Raw genomic sequence first — 16,628 nt, 5'->3', positions numbered from 1 at the left:
GGAACCAAGGCTGAGCTTGGCAGTCCCTGCGCAATGTTGCTTAAAAGTTGCCTGCACCTTTACCATTTACAGTGGTACCTTGGTTCTCAAACTTAATCCGTTCCGGAATTCCATTCCAAAACCAAAGCGTTCCCAAACTAAGGTGTGCTTTTCCATAGAAAGTAATGCAAAACGGATTAATCCATTCCAGACTTTTAAAAACAACTCCTGAAACAGAAATTTAGCATGGATTTTACTCTCTGACGAGACCATTGATCCATAAAATGAAAGCAATAATCAATGTTCTGTACTATAAAATAAATAAGACAGTATTGTAGATGATATTTTTTTAAAAAAAATTATTACCTGCACTGATGATAGTCATTGTTTGGATGGGGGGGGGGCTTTTATCCATTTCCGCAGTCACACAATCAATCAATCAATCAATCAATCAATCAATCAATCAATATCATAAAACAAAAAACAAGCCACAGACACAAAAATGAAAAAGCCACCCAAACAAAAATGCAAAAAAGGAAAAACAAAAGCACCAAATATCACCTCAGAACACTGCAATCAGAAACGGAAAAGGCTTTAATGACAATTGGTGGGGGGGGGGGACTTAGATTTGCAGCTTAAGGGTAAAAGTGAAGGAAGGAAGCCTTAATTACAGTGGGGGACTCAAATAAGCTGCGCAACAGTAAAAACGGAAGCTCAGGAGCACGTTCGTCTTCCGAGGCAAAGTTCAAAAACTGGAACACCTACTTCTGGGTTTGCAGCGTTCGGGTTCTGAGTTGTTCAGGAACTAAGCTGTTCTAAAACCGAGGTACCACTGTATATAATTTTTATTAAATTTTCTGAATTACATTTTGAAAAATTCATTTAGACAGCCTTACACCAATGACTTCCCTTCTCCTTCCGCAGTTCATTTTGCATACCATCCCTGCATATTTTACATGAACTAAACCATTCAGTAATCCCTTGTTACATCCATCAAAACTTATTTACACCCTTGAATTTATCTTAATGCTACCAGCATTTTTAAATAATCACAATTTTCACCTCTATATTCAGTAGACATTCTTCTTCTTCTCTTCTTCTGTATGTCAAATCTGCAAACTGCACATATTCCATCAGTTCAAGTTTCCATTCTCCTTTGGTCGGGACCTCGCTTGTTTTCCATTTTGGGGCTAACAAAACATGGGCCGCAGGAGTAGCTATCTATGACGGTTCTTTTGTGATTAGATTCAGAAGCAATACACACACAAGTGAGTGAGAAGATTGCAGATTTTATTCCAAACAGCAAGCAGTAGATACGTTACCAAGCAAGCCCTTCAGTTTGCCATGGGGAAGCCCTTAAGATGTGGCAAAGTGACTCGCAGGTAGCCTTTTGCACAGATCTGTGGTCAACTCCCACTGCTATGCTCAAAAGCTAGCTATTTTATAGATGGGGCTGTGCCCTGTTATGGCCAGTACAGTAAGATTACCAGATTTTTTTTCAACGAATCCTGGGACACTTTAAATACATGTTGTTGTTTAGCCGTTTAGTGGTATCCGCCTCTTCGTGACCCCCTGGACCAGAGCACGCCAGGCACTCCTGTCTTCCACTGCCTCCTGCAGTTTGGTCAAACTCATATTTGTAGCTTCGAGAACAATGTCCAACCATCTCGTCCTCTGTCATCCCCTTCTCCTTGTGCCCTCCATCTTTCCCAACATCAGGGTCTTTTCCAGGGAGTCTTCTCTTCTCATGAGGTGGCCAAAGTCTTGGAGCCTCAGCTTCAGGATCTGCCCTTCCCGTGAGCACTTAGGGCTGATTTCCTTCAGAATGGAGAGGTTTGATCTTCTAGCAGTCCATGGGACTCTCAAGAGTCTCCTCCAGCACCAGAATTCAAAAGCTTCCATTCTTTGGCGACCAGCCTTCTTTATGGTCCAGCTCTCACTTCCATACATCATTACTGGGAAAACCATAGCTTTTACTATACGGAGCTTTGTTGGCAAGGTGATGTCTCTGCTTTTTAAGATGCTGTCTTTAAATACATACATACATACTACATGTTCAGGACGTTGATGCTGCAGTGATGGCGGTGGCAGAGGGGCGGCTGTGGCCTTGACCTCAACCGCCACGTTTCTGTTAGGATATAGTTCCCTTCCACCTTAAAAGGGTCAGGCATGATTGTTGTGTATCACATGCCTGTTTACTCCCAGCACTGACACCACACTGTACAGATGCATTCTGGGCAAGCTGAATTTCATTGCTAGATGTTCAAGGCCTGACATAGGTGTAAGCACTAACCTGCTTAGCAGACATGCCAACAATCCTACTGTTCAGGATTGGAAAGCTCTGAAGCACATAGCCCACTATTTGAAGGGGACTACAGGCTGAGGTTCACCAGTCAGAAGACTGGAGGTCTTGAAATCTTTGCAGATGCTAGTTTTGGAAGTGACACCACGGATGGTACAAGCACTTCTGGAGTATGCTACATGTACAACCACTGTCTGTTTGACTGGTTGTGCAAAAAGCAGACGACAGTAAGCCTAAGTTCCTGTGAAGCAGAATTCAATGCCCTGTCATTTTCACTCATGGATTGTGAATGGTTGATGCAACTGTTTCAGGACATCAGAGTTTCTGTGAAATGTCTCATACAGGTGTATCAAGACAATAGATCCTGTTTGGCTTTGCTGAACTCAGAGAGTTGCAAGCAAAGAACCAAATACTTGGAGATTAAGTTACATCATGCAAGAGAGTGTATGCAGAAAGGACTCATTCAGGTGTCCTACATGCCAGGAAATGAAATTCCTGCAGATCTATTGTCTAAGGGTTGTTAACAGAGAACAACTTAAGGTTTATGTACCGAGATTGCAATTGGGTTGAACCACAGGTACTACAGGTTACATGGAAAGGGGGAGTGCGGCACATGGTGTCTGAGGTCCGTCTAGTTCCTCTGACAGATAGATGATTCAGGCTGATGATTCAAGGGCCATAGATGTGATTGTCTTGTCCGTCTCTCTGGAGGCTTCTATCTCCTTTCTCCCTGAGCCTGGGCAGCCCCTGAGTTGTTGGTTCTTCGGCAGTGGTGGTGGGGAAGCGGTGCGCAGTGGGTCAGGCATGGAAGGCGGAGAAGGAAGGCTGAGAGCAGTGGCGGTGGCGAGGCCTGGGCAGCACGATGCCTCCCTTCCCATTGGAACAGCCCCAATCCCATTCCTATTTACGTGCAAGCAGGAGGGGGCAGGGATCTCTCAGGCAGACCGATGCCTCCCTTCCCATTGGAGCAACCCCAATCTCATTCCTACTTTCGTGCAAGCAGGAGGGTTGCGGGGATCCCTCAGCTGGGAAGGAAGAACTTCCCATTGCCTAACTGAGAGATCCCTGCCCCCTCCTGCTTGCACGCAAGCTCTGATAAGCAGCGTGAAGCCTCCCTTCACAGCTGAGAGATCCCCGTCCCGCTCCTGCTTGCACACAAGTAGGAGCTGGGAAGCTGCTCCGATAGGCAGCATGAAGCCTCCCTTCACAGCTTAGTTGCTGGGGTCAAGGAAGGTGGAGGCAGTCCGGACGCTGCATCTTAGAACCCCTGCACCACCATCTTCTGAGGGACTTCTGAGCAGCTCCTGAAGCCAGTCAGAGCCAACTGCTCCAGGCTGCTGAGACTGCCACTGCTGTGTTTCCCGGGGACATTAGATGAAATCCAGGGACATTCCGGGGATGGAATTTGTCCGGGGACTTATTCGCAAATCCGGGGACCGTCCCCGGGAAACGGGGACATTTGGTAACCCTACAGTACAGGCTCAGCTGCGAGCCACTCTGCTCTGCATCAAAGACAAAAAGCCAGGCCATACAGGCTTTTACTGACCAGTGCCATTTGCCAACGGACCATACATCAAAGCCTTCTTCTTTTTTAAACAAGGCATAGAGAAAGTAATAAAACATAGACAACCAGAGCCAGGAAGAAATATGTAGATAACCAGAGACAGGAAGGGTTGACCATGTCAGATCACTGATCACAATTATCTTCCGGAATAAGTTTCCCATACACCAGACAGTGTTGATAATATGGAACGAGATGAACTGGTGGTTTGACTTGACCTAGGCAAGCTTGACATCGCTTTCTCTATGTTCTGCTGATAGACCGGAGGACCCGTCAGAATCAAATAGTAGACCGGTGGCTTCCTGTCCTTGTTGTAAGCAAAGGAAGGCCAGCTCCATCTTTATATTCACGTCATTATCATTCCGAAATGCAAAGGTGCAAAAATTAATAATATTCAGGCAGTGCTTTTTTTCCTATAAAAAATGTTTAGGGGTACTCTCATTTTGATTCAAGAAAATCAACATTTTATAGTCCAAATCAGAGGAAAATAAATACAGTAAATGGACAAAAGTACAAAGATTCACAAAAGGTTTAGGGTGTGTGTACCGCTGCGTACCCCCCAGGGAAAAAAGCACTGTATTAAGGAAATGTCACTTGCAAAAATGTGAATATTCGTCTGCAAAAAAAAAAGAGTTTATATTGGTAGAAATTTGCACCAAAATGATGCTGAGTTTTCATGAGGATGTTTTATATATGTTTCTTAAAAAATTGCAAATGGATGTGGAACTCATCTGAGGTTTGGGGGAAGTGAAATTATCCGACTGGATTCCCCTGATTTGTATTCAGCTCATCCCTCAGTCATGATGCTTTCTCCCGTTCCAGGAAACCTGCTTGCGGCTGCCTTGCCTGCCCTGCCCTGCAGTCCTGCATGTGAGTACCGCTTCTCCCGGGTCGCCTGGCTGCAAAATATGCCTCCTTTGACATGCGGAGTCCTCTTCCTCGCCATCGACATGTCCTTCCGGCTCATCACAGGTGAGTCCAGGAACCGGGAAGGGCAGAAAGGTGGCGCTGCAGGCAGGCAGGGGTGTGGTGGCCCTGGGGGTAACCTGAGAAACGCGGTCCAGGTCCGGTCGAGAATCCGAAGGTTCCGCTAGGAGTCAATCTGGCGGGGCCAAGGCAGGAAACCAGGCAAGGACAGGGGCAGGATCTGGCACACAGCAATGTTGCTTCCACAACCTGGGGCTGGGTCCGACAGCCTTTTATCTCTGTCGGGGTAACGGCCGGTCCTGATCCCCCAGTGACTCTCCTCCCCATCTTGCCCGAAGGTGAGCACTCCTCCTGCGAGTACTCAGGTCTCTCCTTCTCTCAGACCTCAGTCTCTGCAGCTCGAGAGATGTTGGTGGGTTACTAGACCCAGAGGCCGCCTCCCCTGACCCGGCCCAGCTGGTGTTTGCTGCAGGGGAACCAGTGCAGACTGGGACTCTTCAGGATCAGGCCCCAGACTTGATTCAGATGATGCCTGAGGCAAAGGATATGGTGTGGTCTGAGACCCCTCTGGTTCCGAGTCCGAGCATGAGTCCCAGGCCATCACAGTCTGGTCTCGGAGGTGTCATGGAAAAAAAGGTGACCTTCTCAGGATCCAGGTGGTCTTTTCAGCATAGCACTCTTGAGCGGCATAAGAGGCTTTTGAGGCCAAAAGCAGCTCTTTGGATTGGGTCCAGAAACGGATTGGCAGCCAGTGGAGTCAGACCAGACCTGTCAGGGGTTGGAGTGATGGAAAATGGTGGGGACCGCCCCTCCCTCTTCCTGCACCTTCCCTAGAAGATCAGGACAGTATAGATTAAGAACAGTGGTTTGCAGAAGGGCACAGTTCAGAGGCTGCAGTGGGGAGAAGCTGGGAAATATTGGAGGAGGAATAGCAGAAAGAAAAAGAAGAAGAAGAAGAAGAAGAAGAAGAAGAAGAAGAAGAAGAAGAAGAAGCAGCAGCAGCAGCAGCAGCGCGGGGGGGGGGGGGAAAGCTGTCAGACTTAATGTCTCTAGAAAGCATTCCTGATCTCCTTTCTCCCAGGACCAGGCGTGCCGTGAGAGTAGGAGAACAGAAAGCTCAGAGGCAGAAAGCACAGATCAGCCAGCACAGGGGTGATGTAGAATGGGGACGATGTAGGGGGGGGGGACTTTACTTGGAGCAATAGCCATTATCTCCAACTCCAACATCAAAAAAACTAAGATCATGGTCACTGGTCCCATCACCTCCTGGAAAATAGAAGGGGAAGAAATGGAGGCAGTGAGAGATTTTACTTTCTTTGGCTCCATGATCACCGCAGTTGGTGACAGCAGTCACGAAATTAAAAGACGCCTGCTTCTTGGGAGAAAAGCAATGGCAAACCTAGACAGCATCTTAAAAAGCAGAGACATCACCTTGTGTATGACTTTTTAAAAAAATATCTCTGGGTCCCGTTTGCAATTTTTACATTAACGATGCCATTTCCATGCTGAGAAAGAGAGGTCAGCGCTGCCTTTGTGCGCTTGGTGATGATGCGATCCGGTCTCATGCATGAACAGGTTTGCAGCGTGGGTCGACAACTTGGGGAATTCTTCCCGAAGTTTTGGGGAAACCACAGTAGTGGATTTGCGTAGGAGGCCCCAAATAAATCCATCCTCATCTTTTAGGTCTCCTGGGGGAGACTTAACTTGCAGGACAGAAACAAATTGAGGTCTATAAAGTTATGCACAGCAAAGAGAAAGGGGATAGGGACAAGTTTTTAACTCGGAGTAGACATGCTAAATGGAGGCAGTGAGAGATTTTACTTTCTTGGGCTCCGTGATCACTGCAGATGGTGACAGCAGCCACGAAATTAAAAGACGCCGGCTTCTTGGGAGAAAAGCAATGGCAAAGCCAGACAGCATCTTAAAAAGCAGAGACATCACCTTGCCAACAAAGGTCCGTATAGTTAAAACCCTGGTTTTCCCAGTAGTGATGTATGGAAGTGACAGCTGGACCATAAAGAAGGCTGATTGCCGAAGAATTGATGCTTCTGAATTCTGGTGCTGGAGGAGACTCTTGAGAGTCCCAAGGACTGCAAGAAGATCAAACCTAACCATTCAGATAGAATTCAGCCCTGAGTGCTCACTGGAAGGACAGATCGTGAAGCTGAGACTCCAATACTTTGGCCACCTCGTGAGAAGAGAAGACTCCCTGGAAGAGACCCTGACGTTGGGAAAGATGGAGGGAACAAGGAGAAGGGGATGACAGAGGACGAGACGGTTGGACAGTGTTCTTGAAGCTACTAGCATGAGTTTGACCAAACTGCGGGAGGCAGTGGAAGACAGGAGTGCCTGGCGTGCTCTGGTCCAGGGGGTCACGAAGAGTCAGACACGACTAAACAACTCAAGAACAACAACATCACTGAGCTGTCAAGTCGAAAGGATACATTTATGCATAATATTTGTAACATTTAACAACTTTAAAGATGTGCCCCCCCCCGTAATTGTTGGTTTCTGCTCTCTTCACTGTGCAGCGAAGTGCTTGTCACGAGACAGGTGTTTACATTCCACAGTCTGTGCTGTTGGGTTTTCCCACGGGAAAGGAGACTGGATGTGACGTACACTGGTTTCCTGTTTTTTTCACTGTTCTCTCCGTGCTTTAGAGGAGAGAGGATGCTTTCTCTGCTCCGGCAGAGGCAAGATGTTTTTCTGTAATCTACCAGCTTTGAAGTGTAAATAAAGTAATATAGAGTATGTGGCACGTACTCCTCATCATTCCGCTGTGCTTGGGACACTGCAAATATAACAGTAATTTCCGTAACACTACCTAAAAGCAGGGCGGTTGGGAACAAAACCATTAAGTCTGGAATCTGAAACGATCTAACTCTACCACTGGGTACCAGATGGGTTTTGTTCGGGGGTGAAACTTGTTAATGAGTCCAGAAATCTGAGTGGACGCAGGAAGGAAGAGCTTGTGGCTCAAGCTGCTTTGGATAAGGGGTTTAAAGCACGCTACGAATTTACAAGGCTCCCCCAGTCCTCCTCAGGTCCTCCCAGCTGCCAGACCTTTCCATTTGTGTTGCAAAACAGAAAGCTCTGGACAAGAACAAGCAACATGTCAGATAATAATAATAATAATAATAATAATAATAATAATAATACATTTTATTTATACCCCGCCCTCCCCGCTCAGGACGGCTAACACCAATAAAAACACAGTAAAAACAATAAGCTGATCCGTGGCCATTAGATGTACCTTTGTGGACAATGTAAAAAGTTCATTATCCTGGGAGAACTGTTACCCTGTTGCTACGTTTGGAACGCCTGTCATTGCATTTACAGGATACTGACTGGGGAAAGGCGTTTTGCCTCCATCTCAGTGATCTTTGATAGTGACGCACCACTCCTATATTCCTGTTCATGGAACATTTATTTGATTCCTACTATTTGTGACTCCATGCACATATTATATGTCTTCTGTTTATGAATTTTGAAGCAATAGTAAAGGTAAAAGGACCCCTGACCGTTAGGTCCAGTCATGGATGACTCTGGGGTTGCGGCGCTCATCTCGCTTTATTGGCCGAGGGAGCCGGCATACAGCTTCCGGATCATGTGGCCAGCATGACTAAGTTGCTTCTGGCTTTATGATAGATAAAGTAAGGATATGTACAATTTTCAAACATGCAGAAAACAATCTATGTAAAGAAATCAGGGAGGGGAGCTGAGTCCTTGGTGGGGGTGAGGGGAAAATAATGTAATTGATTAAGAGGATTGATAAATTGTTATGTTGAAATTGATTAATAAAAATAGAAAAAGAAAAAAAAAGATTAAGACAAGATAAAGAAGGAGGGACACACACAAAACAAGAATTTGCATTATTATACAACCGTTCATTGAATTTCTAAATAAAAGACTTCCAGTTCTTCTCATTGTACTTGTATTGTTATTTACGTTTCACACACAGCCTTCTATCACCCTAATTTGTTTCCGTGTACTCCAACAAATTCACATTTGCACATTGCATTTTACAAGGATCAGTTGAATTCCGCAAGGAGATTGTTATGTGGACAATATGTTTTTAGGTAATCTTTGTTGCAGGAATTTATGTATAGGTTGCCCCTCCAGCAGACATCATGCACATGCAGCCCACTACCAAAATCAGCACCATCGCTTTTGTGACTTTTGTGATTTGTCCCCACAAAATACTTCATCACAGTTGCTTCCTATCTATTCAAAGGGCCTCTGCTGCAGAATACCAAATGTAACAATTCACTGATAAATGTCTTTATGTACTGACTCACTGGGAAAACTTCAGAAATTCATATAGACATATGAGTTCAGCTACTCAGCAGCCCCTCTGCCTGAGTGATGATCCCTGGCATCCTGATACCTGAGTGCCAGACAGGTAGCCATTCCAGAAATAAACCCAGATGAAGACAAAAGGGTGTGATTAACTTGGCTGGGAAACAGGGAAATGTAAATATCTCTTTTGTTCCACTTGATGGGTGTTTGGTGGAGGGCAAGGGGAACCATGGGGCAGGGTCCAGGATGCTCAGATTACGGCCACCAGACCTCCCCTTTCATGATGCAACCATGATGTATTAGTGATGTAGTTTGCGGGGTGTAACATGGGGATCAGCACCTAATAAAAGTTTGGGTTCTCCTTTGTTTGGGGCTTCATCTTGTTCCACCTGGTGGCAGGTGGGAGTCCTGTCGCGACAGTCTTCAATCAAGACCAAGCCTACTGGCTGCTGTTTTGCTCTGGTATTCCTGGCTGGTGTCCTTGTTTTTTGTCCAAGGGAACCCTCAGATTTCTCCGTTAACATCTTTGAATATTTTCCATTCTTTGTATTACTTTTTGGTTCGGGAGCTCTTTCACTTTCCCTGTCATCTTTGCCAGTTCGAGGTATTCAGTCGTAAGAGTCTGCCATTCTGTTATTGTGGGTGGTGTTTAATTTTCGTTCGTGTGAAATTCTCAGCAGTATCTGACCTCTCCGTTTCCCCCTTCGGGACTGCTAGCGGTTGCTGACCAGTGCAGTGGTGGAAGCAACATCTTCACTGAGATCCCGGAGAACAGCCCTTACGGCACCTTGGTCTGCCGGTTAATGGTGTCCGGCGATCCCGAGGGTGATGCTGTCCAGCTGACCTTGGGCGGGATCGATGCCGATTGGTTCTACTTGGACGGCAAGGCTGTGCGGCTGAATGTCTCTGAGGAAAAGGTGTTGGACCGAGAGGTGAGTGTTGCTCCCGTGCAGTGCCGGATTTACGTATAAGCTAAGATGCAGGTGGTGCTGTGGGTTAAACCACAGAGCCTAGGACTTGCCGATCAGAAGGTCGGCGGTTCGAATCCCCGCGACAGGGTGAGCTCCCGTTGTTCAGTCCCTGCTCCTGCCCACCTAGCAGTTCGAAAGCATGTCAAAGTGCAAGTAGATAAATAGGTACCACTCCGGTGGGAAGGTAAATTGCGTTTCCGTGCGCTGCTCTGGTTCGCTAGAAGCAGCTTAGTCATGCTGGCCACATGACCCAGAAGGTGTACGCCGGCTCCCTCGGCCAATAAAGTGAGATGAGCGCTGCAACCCCAGACCTATAGCTTAGGACTCCACTCTCTTGGGGGGCCCACACACACAAAAAAACCACCTGGATGTACATTTCCCAAATATAAGATAAAAACATATATAAAGTAAAACCTACATACAACAACAGTGTTTCGTGTTGTGTAGGCTCCTATTATGTAAGTCAGGCATAGGCAACCTTTGGCCCTCCAGTTGTTTTGGCCTACAATTCCCATGATCACTAGCTAACAGGACCAGTGGTTAGGAATGATGGAAACTGCAGTCCCAAAACATCTGGAGGGCTGAAGGTTGCCTACGCCTGCTCACCTGCTTCCTAAAATATCACTGGTTTGCTCCTTTCTATATATAGGGTGCCTACATTCTGCATGGACTGGTTGCATGGCAACATGTGCAAATGGCTTGAGATACCTATTGGGTCCATCAATTACCATATAGCATATATTCCACACACAAAAACAGCGACTGTTTGTTGTTGGCAAAGGACCGAAATCTGGTGCTGCTCCAGTCTTGCTACCTGCAGGGACAAGACTTCTTTCGGTGACCCCTGTTTTTGCTCATATGACACTAGAGAGACTTAGAACACCACAGCGACCGATGCCAACAGACATCGGCACACTTAGGGATCTGCAGAGTTTGCGCATCATGCCTAACAGACCTCAGCAACTCAGTATTTTGGCTAATCTACTTTATTTACATATAAACACACCCAGAGCACTGCAACATGGCTCCCTCTCTTTCTAGTATCAGACAGCAAAGAGAGGGAACAAACAAATGACAATAGTCCCACTTCAAGGACCACAGTAACACAAACATCCTGTCTCCGTCACTTCCCACTCTGTGGAGTCAAAACATACACCGTCATGTGAAAGACAGCAATCCCATGACTGCAATCATGGAACAGGAATTCTAACATCTCCATGGACAGCTGTGAGTTCAAAATGACTCCCAGGCTGTGCCCCTGGTCCTTCAGGGGCACAGTTATCCCATTCAGGACAAGGGAGTCCCTCACACCTGCCCAACTCTTGTCCCCCCCCAAAAAAAACAGTACTTCTGTCTTGTCAGGATTCAACCTCAATCCATTAGCCACCGTCCATCCTACCATGTTTCTAGCAGGTGCCAAAAAGAATACAGTGAAGGCATCTTGCCTGATATCAATAGGCAGGGAGTTCCCAAGGGTAACTGCTGCCACACTAAACGATCAAGTTCTTATAAATCATAGAATCATAGACTTGGAAGGAACCCCAAGGGTTTCGGGGGGTTGGGCTAGATGACCCTCAGGGTCCATTCTATGATTCTATGATTCTATGATTCATCCTATATTTGTGCCTCGGATTTTTCCCCTGCCTAAGCGCAGTACCATCTGTTTGCCCCTAAAGGTAAAGGTAAAGGGACCCCTGACCGTTAGGTCCAGTCGTGGCTGACTCTGGGGTTGCGGCGCTCATCTCGCTTTATTGGCCAAGGGAGCCAGCGTACAGCTTCTGGGTCATGTGGCCAGCAGGACTAAGCTGCTTCTGGTGAACCAGAGCAGTGCACGGAAACGCCGTTTACCTTCCCGCTAGAGTGGTACTTATTTATCTACCTGCACTTTTTGGTGTGCTTTCAAACTGCTGGGTTGGCAGGAGCAGGGACCGAGCAACGGGAGCTCAGCCCGTCGTGGGGATTCGGACCACCGACCTTCTGATCGGCAAGTCCTAGGCTCTGTGGTTTAACCCACAGCGCCACCTGCGTCCCTACTGAGATCCATTCAGTTACTTCTGTCCCTGTTCTCCAATCTTTAAGGCCATCCTAAATCCCGATTCTGTCCTCTGCGGCCTTAGCTATCCCTCCCAGTTTGACTGTCTTCTCAATCCCTTTTATCCAAGCTATTTATAAAATTGTTGTCTGACACCGGGCCCAGGAGAGAGCCCTGCAGAGCCCCTCTTATCCTCCCCCCCCCCCCGAATGATGAGGAACCATCAGTGAGAATAATAATAATAACAATAATAATAATTTATTATTTATACTCTACCCATCTGGCTGGGTTTCCCCAGCCACTCTGGGTGGCTTCCAACCGAATATTAAAAACAATATAGCGTCAGAAATTAAAAACTTCCCTAAACAGGGCCGCCTTCAGGTGTCTTTAAAAAGTAAAATGGTTGCGCAGAAGCAGTCCTCAGGTTGCGGAAACCTTGGAATCCAACCGGACCTCCGGAACGGATCCCGTCCGCAACCAGAGGTACCACTGTATTGTGCTTTTTTGGGTATTGAATCAGATTGTCATAAGGTGTGCGGATGGTAAGATAGAAAGACAGTGTACAAATTAAAAGTGAAATGAAAATGGAATGGGGGAAAAGCTGGTGGCCAGTTCCCGGAGCTGGTCGGCAACTGGCAGTTGTTAATAATAATAATAATAATAATAATAATAATAATAATAATAATAATAATTTATTATTTATACCCTGCCCATCTGGCTGGGTTTCCCCAGCCACTCTGGGTGGCTTCCAACCGAATATTAAAAACAATATAGCGTCAGAAATTAAAAACTTCCCTAAACAGGGCCGCCTTCAGGTGTCTTTAAAAAGTAAAATGGTTGTTTATTGCCTTGACATCTGCTGGGAGGGCGTTCCGCAGGGCAAGCGCCACTGACAATAATGATTTAAAAAATAGCAATTCTGCATTTGCAAAGCTGAGGAAAGAGATGCATGAATGATGTCAGGGTGACGCTTTCCATTTTTCTCTCTCTCTTCCAGGCGTTGGAAACTCCTGTTCTGATGGTCTCCTTCACATGCGTGGAAGACGGCTTCTCGCCGGTACAAAACATTGCATTTTATTATTTTATTATTTTATTATTTTATTATTTTATTATTTTATTATTTTATTATTTTATTATTTTATTATTTTATTATTTTATTATTTTATTATTTTATTATTATTCCTACGTCCTGGGCAGGATCTTAAAACTCCCCTTTTCAAGCTCAAGTTCCTTTGGCATATCCCGCCTGGTCTCCTGCTTAGCATGGCTCTGGCTGCTGCTTACAAAGTGCTTTACGGCCCTGGTTTGGCTGACCACGTGCACACCAGCCACAAATGTTTCCAAGGGGAATTCGAGCAAGGAGAGACTTGCCCTTTGTCGTCCTGGAGGGCCGCCGTGGGCAGGGCAAATGACAAAAGGGGTGGGGCCACAAATGCAAATTTTACCTTCATAGGGCTAGGCCAGTTTCTACACAAACTCGCACCCGCACCCGGTTGAAGGCTGAGTCCTGTCCCCGATACAAACCTCCCTCTCAAACTACTGTTGTCATCATCATTATTACTATTATTATTATTATTATTAATAATAATAATAATAATAATAATAATAATAATAATATCTCCTGCTGTGAGAGTCTAGGGTTCCGGAAAACAATGCGATTAAAATCTGAGGGTGATGGAGATACGTTTACAGCAGGACCACACCCCTTGAAATGGCCGAGAACCCTGGGAACCGTAGTTTTTTAAGGATGCTGAGAGTTGTTTGGAGACCCCTGTTCCACTCAGAACTACAGTTCCCAGCATTCACTGCGAAGAAAGATTGTGTGTTAAGCCTCTCTGGGGCCTGTAGCCCTGGGAGGGTCACCTCAGCAAACTACAGTTTCCGAGATGCTTTTGGGGGAGCCTTTGTATCCTCAGCAAACTACAGTTCCCGAGATTCTTTTGGGGGAGCCTTTGTATCCTCAGCAAACTACAGTTCCCGAGATTCTTTTGGGGGAGCCTTTGTATCCTCAGCAAACTACAGTTCCCGAGATTCTTTTGGGGGAGCCTTTGTATCCTCAGCAAACTACAGTTCCCGAGATTCTTTTGGGGGAGCCTTTGTATCCTCAGCAAACTACAGTTCCCGAGATTCTTTTGGGGGAGCCTTTGTATCCTCAGCAAACTACAGTTTCCGAGATGCTTTTGGGGGAGCCTTTGTATCCTCAGCAAACTACAGTTCCCGAGATTCTTTTGGGGGAGCCTTTGTATCCTCAGCAAACTACAGTTCCTGAGATTCTTTTGGGGGAGCCTTTGTATCCTCAGCAAACTACAGTTCCCGAGATTCTTTTGGGGGAGCCTTTGTATCCTCAGCAAACTACAGTTCCTGAGATTCTTTTGGGGGAGCCTTTGTATCCTCAGCAAACTACAGTTCCTGAGATTCTTTTGGGGGAGCCTTTGTATCCTCAGCAAACTACAGTTCCCGAGATTCTTTTGGGGGAGCCTTTGTATCCTCAGCAAACTACAGTTCCCGAGATTCTTTTGGGGGAGCCTTTGTATCCTCAGCAAACTACAGTTCCCGAGATTCTTTTGGGGGAGCTATGACTGCCCAAAGTAGTGTTGTAGAGCTTTAAATGCATGGTGCGGATCCAGACAGTCGTCTCCTGTAGCTCTGGCGCCCTGTGACACTTCTCCCATGGGAGCCTTGCTGTAAAGTGTAGCACAAAATCGTAAATCGAGATCCAGGATCATGGGGGGATCCACTGTTGCGTTGCTCTCAGTGATCCCCGTCTCCAAACTCCAGGGCGCAGTCCTCTCCCCGCCCCCGTTCCTCCCAGCAAAGGGAACTATAGTTTTCCAGGGCAGGTGGCGCTCGAGGGAAGCCCCTCACAACACCCTCTTCTTCCCTGGCAGGCTGAGTACAGGATCATTGTCCAGGTGATGAACGAGAATGACAACAAGCCGCGGTTCCAGGAGGACACCATTTTGACGCAGAACATCAGCGAGGTGAGTGCCTGGCGCCTGGCCGGGACTGGAGGGCCCAGGAAGACCCCGGGCCCTTCTCCAGAACAGGGGACTCAGAGGAACAGAGGAGAAATACCAAGCTTAAGGAAATACTTTAAGGTCCATGAGTAACCATAGTTTAGAGGTCCCGGGCCCTAAGGAAGTCAGATTATCCTCCACCAGAGCCAGGGCCTTCTCAGTGATGGCTCCGACCTGGTGGAATGCTCTGTCCCAGGAAACTTCCTTCCGCCGGGCCTGTAAGACAGAGCTATTCCGCCTGGCTTTCAATTTGAACTTAGCCTGATCTTTTATTCCCCTTCCTTCCCTCCCCCTCCCCTTTTTATGAAGATTAGCCGCGCTGGGATCCCACAGCTAATTCTCCCCTGGTCTCCTCGCTGACCCAAACAGGACTAATTTAGCCAGCTAGCCCTGGTGATCATCGAATGTTTATTAGGTAGATTTCCCCCCTAAACTGATTTTTGAATTCTGAATTTATTGTTATTCACGTTTTATACTGTATTTTATGCTGTTTTTTGTTGCATCAATTAAGTGCTTTAAATTTGTTGTTAGCCGCCCTGAACCCGATTTTCTGAACTGGGAAGGGTGGGGTATAAATAAAAAAATATTGTTATCATTATTATTATTATTATCTCCCTCCAAGAATAAGATTAGGTTCTCTGCACACCTCCAGCCATTTTATCTTCCCAACAGGCCTGCAAGGCAGGTTAAACTGAGCGATATTAGTGACTGGCCTGAGGTCAGGCCGCTGGATATAGGGGGCAGAAAGAGCTTCCCCCCACTCAATATTTTGAGGCAGGGGGCTCAGGCCCTTCACCCAGTATTGAGGGGGCCATCATCCCCATCACCCCTGGGCAAGCACAGGTGTGCCGGGTGAAGGCGAGCGGCTTAGAGAGTGATTTTCGCCTTCTGCGGCCCCCGCCGTGATTGCCAGAGCATCCTGGCAGGCATGGCCTGCCCGGGGGTTGGGTGTGGGGCAAAGAAAGCATCGTGCTTGTGACATCATCAATGTGCAACAGCCGCCCCCCCACATGTTGGGTGCAACTTGGCGCACCCGCCTGATGTCACCCAATAAATCTTTGATACATAGCTGTCAACCGTCCCTTATTTGGCGGGAAAGTCCCTTATCCCAGCGCTATGTCCCGCTGCTGTCCCTTATTGATGATGTCCCTTAAATTTTCCGGGTTTCAAAGGAAGCAGCTCCTCTCCCTCCCTCCCTCCCTCCCTCCCTGCCGGCCAGGAAGGAGGGAGGCTCCAACTGTGTTGCTTGGCTGTGTTGCTCACCCAATAAGGAGTCTACGAATGACTGGGGGGTGGAGCTTGCATGCCTTGTGCCGATCAAATTGGCCGCGTTGCCTGGGGACTCGCCTTTGCTCAGCGCTTCCCAGCGGAGAGGTGACAGTGGTTTTCCTTGCTGCATCCCCTTTGCTGGGTTGCTGCGCTGTGGGAACCACCGCTTGAGGCTTCGTTTGGCTGCTGGCTGGGCTTTCTGCCTTTGGCTCGGAGGGGCTCAGAAGCTGAACATACCTGTGCTCTGAAAATCCCTTATTTTGGCTGCTGA

The 16,628-nt window shown here is 47.0% G+C and overlaps 1 protein-coding gene across 1 annotated transcript in view; it reads left to right on the top strand.

The window, feature by feature from the left end:
• LOC307224847 (uncharacterized protein) overlaps nucleotides 1-16,628 on the top strand; it is a gene marked incomplete at its 5' end in the record, with an annotated part of 74,537 nt that overhangs the window by 20,621 nt on the left and 37,288 nt on the right. The window contains 4 exons of the mRNA XM_079992020.1: nucleotides 4,665-4,814; nucleotides 9,786-10,000; nucleotides 13,069-13,128; nucleotides 14,960-15,052. Coding sequence (XP_079848146.1) covers nucleotides 4,665-4,814; nucleotides 9,786-10,000; nucleotides 13,069-13,128; nucleotides 14,960-15,052 — 518 coding nt within the window. The remainder of the gene's footprint in view (nucleotides 1-4,664; nucleotides 4,815-9,785; nucleotides 10,001-13,068; nucleotides 13,129-14,959; nucleotides 15,053-16,628) is intronic.

The sequence above is a fragment of the Podarcis cretensis genome, assembly GCF_951804945.1.
Source record: "Podarcis cretensis genome assembly, chromosome: 10".
Classification (NCBI taxonomy): domain Eukaryota; kingdom Metazoa; phylum Chordata; class Lepidosauria; order Squamata; family Lacertidae; genus Podarcis; species Podarcis cretensis.
This window is presented reverse-complemented; position numbering and strand designations above follow the sequence as displayed.